Below are 17,713 nucleotides of genomic sequence, written 5' to 3' on the forward strand. Positions count from 1 at the left end.
CTCTGACTTGATGGCCTTGTGCTCGTGTGTGAGCCAGGTATCTGCAAGGCTTTCTGCTGTTCACTAACTGCAATTCATTCCAAGAGAAAGATTGGGTGCCTGGCTTGATGTGAGGCTTGGTGTGGTTTGTGCCTTGGTTCTGTGAGACACTGTTCACAACGTGGAAGCTGTGCATTCAGATAGAAAGTGATCCCAAAGAGTGGCTAACCAATCCCAGAGTCATGGGTCTCTGTAGGCACCCAAAATACACACTGATGTACACGGGAAGTTGGAAGCGAACATGTGCTCAGACAGGTGGTAGGCTGTGAAATGTTGCTTGGTATTAGGACCTTCTGATGTGTCTGTATTTGAATAGTCAGATCATGCTTGGAGGTCAACTTCTACTATACTGGGGTTTGGATGTCCTTGATGTGTATGTTTCTACTCCAAGGGAAAGTCAAGGCAACTTGTGCTTAAGCAGGACATATGGGGAGGACAGAAGGCCAGGTTGTATTCCCTTTCAGTAATTTTCTCTGGGTTTTTCTATTGTAGGTGAGTGTTTTAACCACCCTGGAGCGGCGATTCAACCTTCAGAGTGCTGATGTGGGCGTCATTGCCAGCAGTTTCGAGATTGGGAACCTGGCCCTCATCCTCTTTGTGAGCTACTTTGGAGCCCGAGGACACCGGCCACGCTTGATAGGATGTGGAGGGATAGTCATGGCCTTGGGTGCCCTCCTTTCCGCGTTGCCTGAATTTCTGACCCACCAGTACGAATACGAATCAGGAGAAATACGCTGGGGGGCTGAAGGGAGGGATGTGTGTGCTGCCAACGGGTCCACCAGTGATGAGGGACCAGACCCGGACCTTATCTGCAGGAATAGGACTGCTACCAACATGATGTACTTGCTGCTCATTGGAGCACAGGTCCTCCTGGGCATTGGTGCTACCCCTGTCCAGCCCCTGGGAGTTTCCTACATTGATGACCATGTGAGGCGGAAAGATTCCTCCCTCTATATAGGTAAGGCTCTCTGAACTTCTCACCGACGGCTTTTCTTGAGGGCTGGCATCTTGCTCTTGTTTTCTATTTGATGCTGGTGGAAGGGATGCCTTGAGGCCTCTTCTCCATGTGCAGCTCTGCTTGTGAAGGGAATCTGGCATGGGTCTCTACACCAAGCAGTTGTAAGCAGTGGGGAAACACGGTGATATTTGCTTGTACTGTAGCAATGGTAAAGGTTGACAGTCATGGTGACTGTTATTGGATGATTAGGAAGATGCTCTTTCCTTCTATTGTGTTTGCCCAGATTGCTTTAAATTCTGATATTGGTGGCTTATGGTTGAGATTCAGCTGAAGAATTTCCAAGTGGCATATGTGTTGATGATTCCCCCCCCCGCCCCAAGATCACCAAGTTCCCTTGCTGTTCCAAAGCATTTATCTGGGTCTGAGTGATTACTGAAGTATAAGGAGACTGAGAGAAGATGCATGTCTTGTCACTACCACCATCGCATTTTAGCCAGAAAGTGCCTGTTATGGAGTGGCTGCTGTGACCCAGCGTGCTGCGGCCGGACCCCAGATAATGTGATCCCTGTAATGGAATGAGATGCGGAAGCCTGTGAGGTCTATTTTGAGATATGGTGAGCCTGAAGTAGAGCCCATGATTCTGGTGATCATATTGCAGAATTCTTCCAGATAGTTAAATATGAAATTTGACTTCAGTTACCCAATGAAACATCTCTGTTATTGGGGCAAAGTGCTCACGGGATTCAGCAGTAGTGCCCTCTCCAGCACGTTTAAAGAGGATGTTGTGGGTCAAGTTGTTCTCTGAAAAAATTTACCAGCTTGGCTCATTCTTCTTTCTGCAGGACTTGTCACTAGATAAATGGCTTCAATGTAATAGATCAGTGAAGTGTGTTCTGCCATTAATGTGATCCTTTTCCACTTGTTAGTATAATTTCTAGTAACCAAAATTCTGCGCACTTGACCCATCATCCCAGTCGTGACGTGACTTTCAACTGATTGGATGATCCCATTACTGGTTTTGGTTTTTTGCAAAGACGTTTTTATCCAGTTAGCAAGCGTAACTGAATGCAGCTGGGGTATGACCATAGACAGCAAAGCTGAACAGTCCTGCTGACTTTCTGAGTGGTATTCAGTGTCTTGGGATAGTGCAGAGGCCTGTTGGGAAGACTACCTATATAGCACGCTCTGGCATTCCTGGATATATTCCTACTTTAAGTAAAGACGTTCTTCTGCATATTCAAAGTATGTCCATGTTTTCCTGTAACTGGCCAAAAAATCATAGTATTTCAGCATTTAGCTTTCTACTTGGATCGTTATTCACCTTCACTTGGTTCTGTAAGTGCTTGTGAGGGATCCACAGGATAAAGCAGGATGATACATAAAATACAAGATACTGTACTACCCGAAGGTGAATAATGAGACTAAATTCACTGGAGCAACTTTGCCAACACCATAAATGATGAGCTGGAATTAAGAGTGATTCTAAGATTATCCATTATAAATATATAGAGAAGCAGCAACTTCTTTCAGTCTGTTCCATGGGCATTTTTTAAGCAATGTTTCATGTCTGAGAACAGGACTGAGGAGGGTGTATGAGAGAAGGATTAGGACGAGTAATTCTTTTTGTTCACGAGATACATTCATCTTGTATGCTAAAATAACTTCTTTAAAGTTGGCAGTTCAACTGTAGCTGGGAAAATACTGCCAGAAAATCATTTCTGCTTACTATATGCTGCTTCATTATTTTTCCTCCAGACATATGCTTCTAACCATGTTCCTTTCTACATGTAGAGTTTAAAAAAACCCCAAGCATTGTGGGGTTGTTCGCTTTACTGGCTTTAGCTATGAAAATCATAATCTGAATTTCTATGCATGAATTATGGGTTGCAAAAGAGTGCACGTGTATGCACACTCAACCAATCAGCCATACCAACAATGAAGTTTAATATCTGCCCTGTCCCAGCCTATCTACTGCAAAGTAGGTTTTCAGATATGGCATGAATAATTCTTACATCAACCTGCAATCAATTTGGCTAGTATAAATAAAAACTAACAGGAAAAAATCTATCCTGTGCATGAATATAAATGGCGAAGCAGCTGATAGAAATGTATGTGTCTTTTCAGGTTTGTGAGTACTTGAGAGGAAGTTTAAAATGTTGTTTGAGAATTATTTTCTCAGATTTGTCTTTAACTGATTATTTTTGTTGATGTCATCAATGCAGTTTTCAGTGGCCTTAGCAGAAAGCTGGCTGAGCAGCTTACCCACTTCATTCTCCTCTGTTTCGCAGAGGAAATGACTGCAGAGTGTGTACTGTCACTGTGCTATATTTGTATCGGTTTGCTTTCTCATAATAGCACGCTCACTCAGTAGGGGCTACACTGTGTGTGACCGGATAAAGCGTTTTTGGGTAAGTTCCCTCAGTTTAAATTAGAAGCAAATCTGGAATAGGTTGTTCTCTCAGGTTGGAAACTAATTAATAACAGTGGTAATAGCCTGGCCGAACTTTCTGTCATGGCTGGCTGTGGCTGAGAAATTATCGGCTTGACCAATCCTGCTGCCTTTAGTATACTGCAGACGTCGAGTATGTATATGCTGCGTTTGGGCTGTATTGTAGCTGAGGGGGAAGCATCAGTCTCTCACCTGACAGCGAAGTACTAGTAATTGTTCACCTGCTGCAATAAAAACCTGCTTGTGTCCCAAGGCAGTGAATTAGATATAACTGTATGCTGAGAGTTTCTTTCCTTCTGAGTTGTACAAGAGTTCAGTGGAGTAACTTAATATAATATCTCATATAGACTCTTTGCAGTGAAATGACAATACAGGAAGACTCCTCTAGTTTAAAAAAAACAACAACAAAAAAACCCCAAACCCCAAAAACATGCCTCCCAACCCTTCTTCCTTTCTGTATTAGTACTGATACATGCATGCACAAAAATGCAGATGTGATACCATGTGGAATTTAAAGTGGAACTTTGGTTTTAACTGCTAGTGCAAGTAATAGCATCTGCGGACTTTATTCTATTTCTGGCCATGAAGTCCATCGAATCTGTCTCGTGGTTTCTCTGCAGTGACAGGCACACAGGAGGTGGTGGGCAGTGCACCTCTGTTGTGCGTCCTTTGAAGGCAGAGGTTGCTCAGGCTTGTGCTCTGCCGAGAAGGTGGGGATTTGTAGAGTTTTGTAATTAGAGAGACAGGTGTGAGATATTACAGGAAGGTATCTCTGTGGCATGGGCTGCTGGCATGTAGTTTCATGTTTCTTGAGCTAATAGCAGATTTTTTTTGATGTCTGCAATGTGTTGCTACCAAACAGATTCTGTTGCTATACTAACCAGCCCTAGGAAAAAGGGCTGTGTTGTGGTAACCAAGGACAAATCAAATCAAAAAGATGCACGCATGGAAGTACACACCAAAGAACGTTCAAAAGAAAAGACAAATAAACCGAGTTAGAAAGATGGCGGGATCATGCCTGTTCCTGGTAATGATGGGAAATACATTCTCCCATTTCAGCATCCAAGTGCCTGCTCAACACAAAGGTCATAACATTGGCAATAGCAGCTAAAAGATGAAAAAAAAAAGGCATTTTCTTAGCTGTTTGAAGTTGGGAAAAATCTTCTGTCTTGGTGCTGGTTTGCTTGCTTCTCTCTGCATCTGCTCTTGTACTTAAGATCTGAACTCCTAGAGGTTTCCAAAGAAGCAGGTTAATTTTACCCATGAATTTATTGGCATTTGGCATAAGTAACCCCTTTGAGTGGAGGAATTCCTCACTCCTGCAGACTGTGCAGGGCTTGTTATTGCTGCAGCTTCACTAATGTGAAACGATTCCCTCAATTTGTGCCATCGTTTATTTTAAAAGAGGAAAAGTATGTTGAAGACTACTTACTACATAGTTCCTTTCTCTACCTGCTAATGACTCACTTGACATTTCCCTCTTTTTTTTTCAGTTCGTTTTCTGCTAGGTCTTGCTGAGTTTTGATGAAATCAATGCAGACTTTGTCATTAGTAGGGGGATCAGAGGTGTCGTGGAGCTGATACAGGGAGAAAAAACCTGATCTGACAGTGGTTGTATGGATTTGCTGCCTCTCAGATGAGCAAGAGCTTGCAAGTGTTTTCTGGTCGCTGGAGCACCCACATTGCTCTCAGCAGTGGTTTGTGTATTCAGTTAGAGCCAGTGCAGTGATGTGGTAGGTTAATGTTATTAACAGTCTCCATATGCAGCTTCTGGGCTTCCTGCGGCATTTAACATTTGCTGGTAAAAGTTGTTGCATCTTGTCTAAAACGTGGTTACCTATAGAGCAGAATGAATAGCCTCTGGGAGCCAGTATTTGATCTGGGACAATTAAGGGCTGTATTATATAGAGGAAGTTGCTATTATTCTGTCTCCTGTTGATGGAGGAAATTGATATTGATGTTGGAGGGCGCACTGCCAGATTGTGTGGCTGCCGTGTTGATCTTTAATGCGTTGGAGATTCTCTTTAAGTTTGCTGAAGCTGTCTCAGTGCTTAACTTCATGGACGCATAGCCTACACGTTCAGGACCTGCCGCTTCAAACTGCTCTCTGACTTGCAGAAACTTCTGTGACGTGAAGAATGACTTCAGGGAAATCCCAGAAGGGTCAAGGAGTAAGTGATGAGTGCTCCTGAGTTATGGGTGGTGCGAGGGTGTGCCTGAGCTGTTCTTGGGGGCACAGAGCTGTTCTTGGCCTGCTTTGTAGCGGGGCAGAGGAACAGAAAACCCAGCACTGCTGGATGTGCCTGTTTAACTGCTTTCTTCTGTCTCATCTCCCAGGCTTCTGTCTGACCTTTTCTGTGTGTGTTTTTATTTATTGTATGGTTATTCCGGCTGTCACCTTCAAGGAGAACTCAACAGGATGATGTTTTCTGTCCACATCTGCCCAGATGGGACTAACCCAGTAAGGGGGATGGGACCCTGTGTTGTCACTGCTGACTTTCACCCTTGCAGCTGTGTGGGGTTATTTTGAATGGAATATGTAGAAGCACTTTTTGTTGCGATGACAGTCATAGAGAAATGCTCACTCTCACTTCTGGTGCTTTCTTGCTTGCTTTAAGCACCAGCTACAGATTTGTTGCGGAGGAAGGCAAACATGCCCTAGTTGGAATCTTGCTGTCTCCAGGGATAAATTTGTCCATTTGAAAAATCACTTATGGTAGCTTACGTCAGTCAAAATGACAGAAGCCATTGTGTTTTGGAGAAGCAGAAGCATTTTCTTGACTGACAAGAATTAAATCTGAGAGTTAGTATCTATGGCGGTGAGTTAATAGCAAGTTATCAGCATAAGATGTTGAAATAATCAAGCGTTTGAGTCAACGCTTTGTATGTGTTAATACTAAGAAATAGTACTTGGATTTCTATTAGGAAGCTCATGTTGGTAAGCTAAGCAGTTGCTGTGAATTTTGAAACTGTTCATCTACTGTATATGTGATATTACACATGTTAAGCTTCATCAGTAAAATTTTAAAAAATTTTAGAAAGGAAATGGGGTTTCTGATTTATAAACAAAAGTGAAAATGTGTTCAATGCCATTAAAGAAAAAGCAAAAAAAAATTGGAGAGTTGAAATTCCCAGCCTTCCACAGCATACCCTCATTGTCTAACCACTATTTTTGTAATATGTAACTTACTGTATTTGAAGGACTGTAGAATGGGCAGGCAGTGACAGCACCTTTCATAATAGCAAATGTCTCCCTTTTTTTGATGCTGTCAAAATTCTATTTTCCTGGGGGACACCACATAATTCTGAGAAACATGAATATTTTGGAGCTGAAAGAGCAGATTTTGCAGATGTTTGGCTTTCAGGCTGGAAATCTGTTCTCTTCTTTACATAGGTTGGTATCTACAGCATGACAGGTTCTGTGTAAAGTTAGTGGGTACCCAAAAAATATGTTGAGATGGACATCTTTTCTGTCCCTTCTTAATTCTGTGAAATATTTTTTCCATTCTGTGATATTTTTTTCTCCGTTTTTCCCCTGTCAAGCAATTCATTTGGTTTCCAGTAGCTGCTTGCTAATTTTGTCTCTAACCGCTGAAAAGTCTCTGGCATGGAGGATGAATGCAAGAATGCCCTTTCAGAATTCTTCCAAAAATTCTTAAAGCCTATGTTTAAACCTACGTTCCTAAACCATAGCAAGCAGAATAATATTTTGTTTATAGCATACAGGTCATATCACCAGCCTCTTGAGCCCTTCCACTGATGAGTATTGATTGGGAGGTCTTTAGGACCTCCCTGAGAGGTCTGTAAAGCTCTGCCCATCTGGCTGCTTATCCCTTTCACTCCTCACAGCCTCTCCCACCCAGCTGTACTCCTTCCTCCTGTGCTCACGTGTGCTCTGCAAACAACATGGGTCCTTTATTCACATTTGCTCTTCTTGCTGTAACATGCTTCTCTGAGCTTGCCCACTTAAGGCTCTGACAGCCTTGTGCTTTCCTTAACTCTTTTTAAGTCTGCTTCTGCTAGCTCTTTTGTAGTGAGTCTTAGCTTCCTATCTGCTGTATTTTCTCTGTGTGCCTGCTCAATACCCATGAGCTGCTTGGTGAGTTTGTCTACCTCCATGTGAGCACGTGCACTTGCGGAGCATGAGCACTTCTTCCAGAGAACTGCTTTTCTCCTTGCTGGTATATGCAATTTTATAACTATGTAATATTTTTAGCCGAAAGACTTGACAGAATTTTGTAATCATTTTGTTCAGTAAATGCAGCCTCCTACGAGTGATTTGGAGAGCCTTTCCTTTCTGCCACAGTCTCCGAAGGGTTGAGAAAATATTAACACTAAACTAAAAGGAGTGCTGCTACCAGCATGAGTGCTGTGATGCTTGTTCATTATTGAAGGGTGTCTTTGCATCAGATTCACTGGGTTGTCTTCCCTGTGGACGAACTGTGATCAGATTAAATCGCATGGTTTCATGTGGATATACCGGTATTAGCTACGTTGGCCTAACCCACTGATCCATTGATAACCTGCAGTCTTTTATAATGATTCCCCTTTGGGGAGAGATCTGTGTTCTCATTTGCTGTGTGTCAGCAGGGCTGGCTCAGTAACACATGTCCCCTTTTACAGTGCCGGTGGTAATATCCTGGAAAATTAAATGGAAACATAAACAAGTGTGTAGGGTGTATTAGAGCAGTAACAATAATCAATTAATGGGAATAACCTTCCCCACTGCAGTCAGGAAGGCTGAGCTGTGAAAGGCAGTAGCTGAATGGATGTATTTATTCAATTAAATGTATATATACACAAAGTCGTAACTGCTGTGGGCTCCATTATTTTACAGCAATTGCTCCAGTTACCTTAACCTTCTGCTAATAGCTTTTTTGGTTACAAGCTGAGTAAATAAAGCTTGAGTCCAACACAAATGACTTTGTGTGAGCATATTGAGGGTGGGAGCTGTTTCCATGCTACTCTGTGCTGTCTGTGTACTCTGCAGTTGATTTTTGGCTTAATTGGGATTTGCTGACTCTGATGTCTCGTAAAAATCACTGAATTTTTTGAGCATGTTGGTTTGTTTTTGTAGTATATTTAAAATAGGCGTCAGCTGGGAGAGCCTAGTGAGGTGCATCATTCGTGGGGCAGCTTCTTTAAAGTTGTGCCCTTGTCATTTAAATGGCAGATATGCAGAGGACAGTACATATTAGTCCTAAGGTTCATAAAATTAATCAAACAGATTAGAAGGTGCTGAGTTATCCAGGTCAAGAGCTGAAGGCTGTTATCGTACTTCCTTGATGGCAAGCGGGAGTGAGCTGCTGCATGCCGTCAGTCTTGGCCCTTCTCCTGGGAATCTGACCAAGACTCCCCAACTCATTGCACATAAGGAACCTCCAGAAGTTTGGTACCAGTTTATGGGCTGGCACTGAGGACACTTGGAGCTGTGTTTAGCATGTGCCTTCCCATTGCGCAACAAGGCAAAGGATATGCCCCTTCGCCAGCATGAATCAGGACACTGGCCTTGAAGCAGTGGTGGAAGTCTTGTTGCCCAATACTGAGGCTTGTGTTGTCCTCTTCTTCTACCAAAACAAAGAATTTGGTATAGAGGATATTTTAGGACTTGTCAGAAATTATTATCCCACTCATCCGCAGCCAAGTGAGCAAGACAGCTTCCATGAACTTTGCTGTACCACTGTAACCTTGCAACAAAGGGCAGTGACCTGAAGTAGTATTGAAAGATAATCACTGCTTTAAAGTTGCAAATAGTTATTGCTTTATTGTATATCCTGACACACACATCCATCCCGGTGCCATCAGGGCTTCACACCCCTGTTGCTGCCGTTCTTGGTGATGTCTGCCATGCTGTGAGCAGCAGGGAAGCTGCCCAGCCCAGCTACACACGGCCCCACCTGTGGCAGCTGTTACTCAGTTATCTCCTGGACAAGCTGCTTATATGAGTGTATAGGAGAATGCAAAAGCCACAAAAGCTCCTGCTTTCACTCTTTCACAACTGCCTCTTCCGTCACTGATCGACCAATTTTATTTTTTTTTTCCCCCTTTGGAGATGTTGCTGCCAGGCCTGCCAACATCCACACCCTTCGGGTGCTAGATAGGTGCTATCAGAGCAACCTCCTAAAACTGTTTTTGTGAAGTCCCAGGCAGTGCCACGGCACAGACATACGGGTCTGTTGACACATGGGGCCTGGCAGCGCTCAGCTGCCAAAGCTGCATTATTTTCATGACTGCTTTCCCATGTATTGGCAGCTCTGTGCAGGTCGCTCCCCAGTGTATCAGCCGAAAGAGGGAGCGCCTGCAGGTCTGTGGGGAATGGGGCAGGACGAGCTTTTCCCAGAGGCAGTGAAGGACATCAAAGGGTGATGGCAGATCAGGCCCTGGATGACCTTCCTCAAGGCTGAGTGTGTAGCCAGCATGAGATGTCTGACAGGTACCTGACCACAGTGACAGGTTCAGTGTATGAGCCTGAGTAATTAAAAATTAATGGCGTTAGCACCAGAGGAACAGCTGTGACATCGATCAGAGGTGTGGGATGGCCCAGTAGTACCTGTTTTGTGAGGCCCTGGGGCAGAGCCGCCGTGGAAACATCGTGCAATCTCAGTAACTACAAGTGTCTGATTACCCCTGATGGACCAGCCTGGAGGAAAAAGCGTGGCCGAAAGTGGTGGGTACCTTGCAAAACCAACAAAATTCCTTGATGTGCTTCTTGGTCACCTTATGAGCCGTTAGAAGAGCCAGGGGAGTGAGAGTCCTTCCCTAGTGTGGTGTATGGGCTCAGGGGGAAGGCAGTATATACGTGGGATTGGTGACAAATTAAAACCTATCATCTGGCAGATTTGTCACCAGGGGCCTGGTGCTGGGATTTAACTTTAACCAAAGTTCCGCCTACTTATTTTGGAGCCCTGTCCACTCTGCTGGCGGGAAAGCTGCGGCTGTGCCAGTGCCAAGGTGTTTCCCCGCTAACCTGTCACTTCAGAGCTGTCAGCTGGCTGCGTCTTCCACACCAGCTCTGCTGCCACAAGGCAAATGATGAGTAAAGGACCTAAACTGATCTTGAGAGAGGTGAAATTGGCCGTGAGCTGCATCTCAGCAGCATCTGGGAGAGCGTGGCTGGGGAGCACCACACGCCCCTTGAGCGCTGGATGCTGCCGGCCTCGGGGTGCAGTGTGGGGCAGGGAGGCTGGGAGCGCCCGCGCCGCCCAGGAGAGGCTGCCCAAGGGCTGTGCTTCGTTGGTCTGGGGTTATTCAGCTAGGAGTTTCCCCCTTGGCTTTGCCTTCTCAAAGTCTGCGGTTTGGTCCCTAAATTGCTCCTTCAAACTTTGCTCTTTTGAAAGCACTGGGAGAGTCTTTTTTCAGATTTCCTTTTTGCCAAGGTACAGCTATTTCATTAACTGTGCCGCTAATGAGGTATTTGGCTTTTCCTTAGAGGGAGGCCTGCTCTCAATAAGTCCCCTTTTGATTTCAATAATAGGGATTTTGTCTGGAGGAGGCTATCCGAATTTGGCCCTTTATTAACCAATTAAAATGTGAGGATTTAAATAAGTTTCTCGGATGGATGTTAACAATATGTCACATTGCTCTTTGACTTAGGACCTCAGAGCACTCACTGCAGCTAAAGGACACTGCCTTTATTAGGTGCAGGATCTGGCCAAAGGCAGCACGTCAAAGCAATAGTAGAAATTCAAGAGTTCAAACAGGTTGAAGAGCAAGATGCACTGTGCACTAATTCTTTCCTCACTGTCTCCCTCTGCTTACCTTGCTTTTTCCTGATTTTTTTTCTGTACATCCCTATCCTCAGTGTTGGACAAACCATTCCTGCTGTAACTGTTTGTACAAGACAGTGATACTGCTTATTAGAGTTGGAAAGAAATAATATTAGGGGGGGAAAAAAAGGCAACTGGGACAACTTTGCTGGATTAGTCATTGCTGCAGAGACCAATTACCCTTGTGATGAAAGACCACCTGTATCTTGTTAGCCATCAGCTAACAACATATGGATGTCCTAATACAATCAGACTGATCATCAAAAGAATAATACTTGGTAGAGAAAGCTTTCCCTTCGCAGAGTTATAAACTGTGCGTTGTGGGGGACTGAAAGGGGCAGTGGCATGCAAGAAGCGAGCTACAAAGTACCCTGGCCATGCTGCCAAGGTGTCTTAAGAATTGATTAATGCTTTACTGTCCTCAGCTGTGGGTTGCCTCTTTCTGTTCATTTGGAGTACTCATTGGTTTTGGTTGGGGGGGGAGTGTGTTTTCAATATTCTCCCTCCACATTTTACATAAAAAACTCACATTCCAGCAATGCAAGTGTAAAGATGTTTTAGAGCATTTTTGGTTTATGTCAATGCATATCTTAGTTTATGTCCTCTATAAAAGCATGCTGTGCTGGTGCTGGTGGTAGACAAGCACGCTGTATTGTAGACTCTGCAAGAAGCAGCGTTGCAAGAAACTAAACTATTTGGAGTAGTTCTGTGTAAGGTGTGAAGAGTTTCCCACAGGTGCCAGAGGGTAAGAGGTTTGTAGGGAGAGATAACACCTTCTATTTGATCAGCTGGGGTAGCTGGAAAACACATATGTTCATGCTTGGTGGATCTTGATCTGACCAGTGTGACTACTCATACTCAAGGATTTACTTTTTGTTTCCCAGCTGTCACCTGATCTGGTAAGATATACTTCTCATCTCTCCAAACCTTGCTGCCCTTCCTGTGTTGGTGAGAATTATGTATCAAATGGAAAGCCAGTCTCTTCTGTAATTGCATACCACACCTCATTAGGTGCTTAGCATCCTGGAGGTACTTGATTTATAAGTAGCAGCAAAACTCAAGTTAAGCATGGGTTAAACAAATACTGTTTCTCCAGCAATGTCTCCAGGGTTATAAAACAAGTTAGCAGGAGGGTGCAAATAGACCCCAGGAATTTCTGACTCCTGTGCCCTGCAGTTGCTCTGAGACCTAAAACATTTCACTGCATTCCTGCAAAGCAATGTATCTTCCATGGGTGCAGACATTCCTTCATGTGCTCCTTAAGCTGCTCCATAACCCATTTCCCAGAGCCACCAGCACAGGGGATGTGTGCCCTGGCATGTTCCCTTTTGAAGCTTGCTTATGCTTATGGCCTGTGCAACAGAAATGGCACTGGATTCCACAGCTCCCTATGGCTTTTCTCATCTCCCAGTTAGGCTGCATATTTTTCTTCCCAGTTCTGTTGCCTTCTTGCCTGGATGCTTAGGGTTTTGCCTTTAAGGCTATGAAGGTGGTGAAGCGGGCGCAAAACTGTTCTCCTGGAGGAAAGATATCTCAGAAGTGGCATCTGCCTGTCAAAAATCTTGTTGCTGCCAGAGATGGCAGTCATGCCTTTACCCTGGTCTTGCCACATCCCACCACTGCTAGGGGTGCTCCAAGAATTCTTTGGACTGTTGAGAAAGTGGGGAGGGAATAAAGCACAGGTTGGTGCAGCTGGCAAAGATTAGAGCAAGCCATCCCATTAGGTGAAAAATGTAGTCTTAAATGGGTTTTGCTGATGCACAAAAGACCTGTTGAAGTGAAAATCTCAGATAAAAAACAGGAGTGAAAATGAAGCTGTACTGCTCTCCAGTGTTACTGGATAAAATGCTCCCGTGTGTAGCTCCTTCAGTTCGTCTCGTGTTCTGCACCCCCCAAAACTGTAGTAATGTGGAGACTACATCAGCTCGAGCAAAGCTTTCTGAGTAAATCAGTCTCACTGTCCTGTGGTATTCCAAGCCTAAGTAAACAGATGAGACTTACTCTATACCTTGAAATCAGCAAGTTTGGGCTTTATTAGTCCTGGAGGGGCAGTAAATTCTAGAGCCGAGTCGGAGGAGCAGAGGGAGGAGGCAAGCAAGGAGGTGTAGCAGTGGATAAGGATATGCTTGAGAAAGTCCTTTCGCTGCTTACTGCAGCCCAGGAAGGCAATTTGAAATTGAATCTACGGTGCACTAGGGAGCTGTTAGAGGTGACTTAGCATGGGGTAAGGATTTGGAAAATCTTCATGAGTGAAGGCTGCATTCAGCAAAGGCAAGAAAAAGGATGTGGCAAAAGTGAGGTGAGGTGGTGAGGTGGAGTGTAGAGGTGAGCAGCAGCATATTAAGGCTGGGGAGGCAGACATTGAAGCAACTAGAGTTAAGATGGGAGTTAAGCCAATATAGAATAAACATGGTATGGGCCATCTCCATTAAGTTTACAGAAGCCTGGATCCTCACATCAAAAGACTCTTTAATTTCTGTTAAAATTCAGGCTCTTTGTTTTAATCGATAACCAGGGGAATTGGGTGTCTAAATAGAATCTGGGCTAAATGTTGCCTTTCTGGATCACAATTGTTGGGTGATTCTCAAGGGCATTGCAGTGTGCCTCCTCCTAGACCACAGGACACACGTGGTCTCCATTTTCTTGCAAAGCAAGCTTGTTTCGTGAATAAACAGTGTGTTTTGATGGTGTGGGTGGTGTCAGGAGGGGAAGCGTGTGTGCTAGGAGCCTTGTTCCCAAAGAGATCATAGTGTTTACTGAAGATTCTAATTACTGCCTCCAACCCATCATTATTTGTCTTCTGCCCATAGGAACAGATCAAAGGTGCTGATAACAGTTGCATTGAGTAAAAAGCTTGTAAGAAAAAAAAGACGCTCTTGAATTTCAGGAGTACCACTGACTGTTGTTTTACTTTTTGGCTGGCATTTTTTGGAGGAATTTTTGAGACTGGAGGTGGCAAAGGAAGGAAATGCTTTTGGTTTTTGGGTTTGTTTTTTAGTGTCCCATATGGCTGTTTTATTAACTGGAAAACCTCCAACTGTGAATTGGATGATGTTACACAGCTACAGAGCAAAACTCATTCCCAGCCGTGTGGCTGAGTGTACTTGTGCCTCTGAGCGTGAGCCATACCTCCCCCATCTAGGGTTAGGGTGAAAAATAAAAGCTGCATTTGCCCTGTTTTGCTGACCCAAGGAAAACATTGTTGCTTTTCATGCTGGGGATGTTGAGCTTTTCAAACAAAATGCAAACCTTGAACAAATTAGCTGTCAGCAGCTCATCAGAAAGCACCTCTGTTTGAGTTGAAGTTCTGGGAATGACAGGTACAGCAAATCCACAAGTTTGGGTGTTTTAACAGTTTGCAGTGAGTTTATCCACCACAAAGTTGGTAGTAAGATGGCTATACTTTACATTCTTCTCTGCATGTATAAGTGGGGTTTTCTACCGTAGTATGAAATAACACATTGCAAACCAGATTTCTGTAGCAGTGATCTGCACTTTGTGTTATCCAGGCACTTCCCAAGCATTGATTTCTGCCCAAGGAGTGTTTCTTTGCATTGTTTACTGGATTTCTGTCCCACCTCCCATGCTGAGACAGAGAAATGACTTGCCGTGTGTAGCATCTCAGCTGACAAATGAGAATGGAAATTTAGAAATAGCTTTTTGTCATGTTCCTGCCATCTTCTGCGAGTGTATGTTTAGGTTACTACCTCGGTTTTCTGCCCAGGAGACATGGCAACAGAGCATTTCTCAGACCTGCCTTTTCACTTGTTGTTTTCTGTTATGCAAAGCAAGAAAAAGGAGGGTTGGGACCTCAGCCTTTGTTAAAAGAGTGTTTTGGTTCTTCCACAATATCCAGGAGGCTTTCTCTCTGAGAGGAATGAGAGAGAGGAATGGGATTTGTTTAAATGTATCCCTTTAGATAAAAGGTCTTGCTTCATTGTCACCTATGAGTATATAAATGGGATGTTTGATGTTTAGGAGTGGACCTTTCCCATTTCACATCCCAGAAGCTGTTCATCTGGTCCTGCTCCTCACAGCCTTCAGTGCTGCATCCAGCTGCTACATGGTAGAGTCCACGCTAGCACTGTTAGAGGGTAAAGTTCAGTAGATGATTCATTGTTTTTCCTGCCAGCTTCTCTCTGGAGCTGTGCTAGGTAGCACAGAACTGCTGTCTGCTTGCCAAAGGTGATGTTTAGGACCAAATGGGCTGGCAAAAGTTGCTCAGTGGGTAGGCAGAGCTCCCCATGCCTGCTAGCAGTGACTCGCGGCTGTTGCTCCTTTTCCCTGGGAGATGCGTCTGGATGGGAGACAGCCAGCCAGAGACAGAGCAAATAAAAAGCTGGGCTCCAGTTACAGCAGGTGGATAGTGTATCAGCAGGGTCCTCACAGCAGCAGTGAGGGTCTGCTGCCAGTTGGGCCAGAAGCCGAGATAACCTTTTGCTGTGCTGAAGCTGCAGGAGCAGAGTCACGGCTGCAGCCTCCTCTGTCACTGCACATGCCACCCCCTGCGCCTCTGGGGACAGTGAGTGTGCTTGGCAGGCATCGCTGGGGTGAAGCTGCCTTGCTGCTGCAAGGTGGGGAGGTGGCACAAAGCAGTCACAGGCTTAATTTCGCAGGGTCTGCACCTTCTGTTCTTTGTAACCTCTGGCTTTCCACAGGAAGGTAGTGGAAGAGGAGTAGAAGGTGCAGTACTGACCACTGAGGCTTTCTGCCTCCAACCCAGGTTAAAGCCACCTTAGCTGCAGCCTGCCCATGTAGCACAATGTGGCTTCAGTTGCCTGAAGGCTCTTCTTTTCTGCTGGTCAGAGGCATGTGATTTGGTAGAGACCAAGCATCCTAGGCTGTGTTACTGCATTTGAATCTGTATCCTTTTTCATCCAGCCGTGTTCATAACTGTTGTGTTATGGCTGAAGAAAAGGGAGATTGGAAGGTGACTTAAATTGTCATTCAATAGACTCTGCATCAGGAGAATGAGCCACTTCCTGTACAGAGTTTCCTCCCTCCTGGACATGGAGTCCAAATCTAACCTCGGGTGTGTGCCCATGCAGGACCAGTGTGGCTGAGCTCTCCTCCCCTCTGAAAGAGGCTTTGTCCTGTATCAGGCGTGTAGGAGATGGCTTAGTGCTGTGGCTTAGCACCAAGTTTGTGTTTCTTGTGTCTACTCCTGCTCTTCCTTAAAGAGGCTTTTGGGGTTTAATTAAAATTGCTACCTACCTTCAAGTCCCTGGTGTCCTTGGGTTCACAGTAGTCGAGGGAGAGACTGGCTGCTCTACAGGAGCTGAGCTGAGGGACTTGGGGCTCATCTCTGGAGATGCTGCTCTCCAGGAACTGCTCCTGCATCTGAGGGTGCCGTCATCTACCCAGGTCTCTGGCTTTGGTGTTGAAGGTATGTGGTTAGATATCCCCCTTACACACACACTTCAGACACAGATTGTGTGCTGGATAACAGCCAAATCCCAAGCAGTAGAGACTGCTTAATCACACTCCTCAGTCTCTACTGGATTAACGTAATTAACGTAAGCCCTTTTGGATGGGGGACCTGTTATTTGTCAGGCACAGCTCTTCATTTGTGCAGTGCTGTGCATGCAGTCATGATGCTCTAAAAATGATGATGATGGTCTAATCCCACTTGCATACAACTGGTGACAAAATAAATCTCCACTTACACACAACTAGTTTATTGCTCCCTTCAGGGGAAGTTGTAGGCTATTTAAAAAAAAAATTAAGAATGACCAAGGTTAAATCAGAATGATCATTTCCCAAGTTACTTCAAGGGAAATTAAAATGAGATTTTTATATTTCTAATGTCATCTCTCTAGGGAGCAAAAAAAAGTTATTAATAAACTGAAGGTTCATCAATGCCTTATGGTCCTGGCCCATTTCAAGGGTGATATAGAGCTTCATGTGCAGTAGAGGTATTAGTGACTATGTCATTGCATACCCAGCCTGAGCACATGGGGCAGGAACTGTGCCTTTATCTTCTGCCCTTTGTGGCATCTGGAATCGTGGCAAGAAGGCAAAAAGTGTTTCCCAGACCTGTGACATCCCATGGGCCCAAAATCCCACTGGCTGAGTTCCTCCCTCCTGTTTCGCTGCATTTTTATGCAGCTGAATGGAATCTAACGCTCAACAGGATATGCTGTCTCCCTTTTCTTTCCACTGTTTCAGGGTTTTCTAGCAGCAAAGCGGAGAGAGTTTATTTAAGAAAGGAAAAAAACCCACAAAAAAACAGAAAAACAACCCTTGCAAAAAATGGAGGTAACAAGTCAAATGGTTAACTTGAATATTAATTTCTTAATAGAGAAATGTCTTTAATAGGCTTTTTGTGTAGCAGAAGTACTGGCAATATTTTATTTTATTTATGAAGGCCATCTTCTGCTTTTGTTTTTCTGAGGTTTAACTGTAACCATTTCTATTCAACAAAATCACAGATATAATAATTTTATAAGGAGTAAAATCAACTTTCATCCGTTCTGGTAGATTGTTTTCTAGATCTTGGCT

The 17,713-nt window shown here is 44.4% G+C and overlaps 1 protein-coding gene across 4 annotated transcripts in view; it reads left to right on the plus strand.

Moving 5' to 3' along the window:
• SLCO3A1 (solute carrier organic anion transporter family member 3A1) overlaps positions 1 to 17,713 on the plus strand; it is a 148,462-nt gene that overhangs the window by 24,213 nt on the left and 106,536 nt on the right. For all 4 annotated transcript variants that reach the window (XR_012634462.1, XR_012634463.1, XR_012634464.1 and 1 more), the window contains exon 2: positions 532 to 997. Coding sequence is in view for 1 of the 4 variants with exons in the window: in XM_074916989.1 (XP_074773090.1) it covers positions 532 to 997 (466 nt within the window). In the remaining 3 variants the exon portion in view is untranslated. The remainder of the gene's footprint in view (positions 1 to 531; positions 998 to 17,713) is intronic.

This window comes from Athene noctua, chromosome 13 (genome assembly GCF_965140245.1).
Source record: "Athene noctua chromosome 13, bAthNoc1.hap1.1, whole genome shotgun sequence".
NCBI lineage: Eukaryota > Metazoa > Chordata > Aves > Strigiformes > Strigidae > Athene > Athene noctua.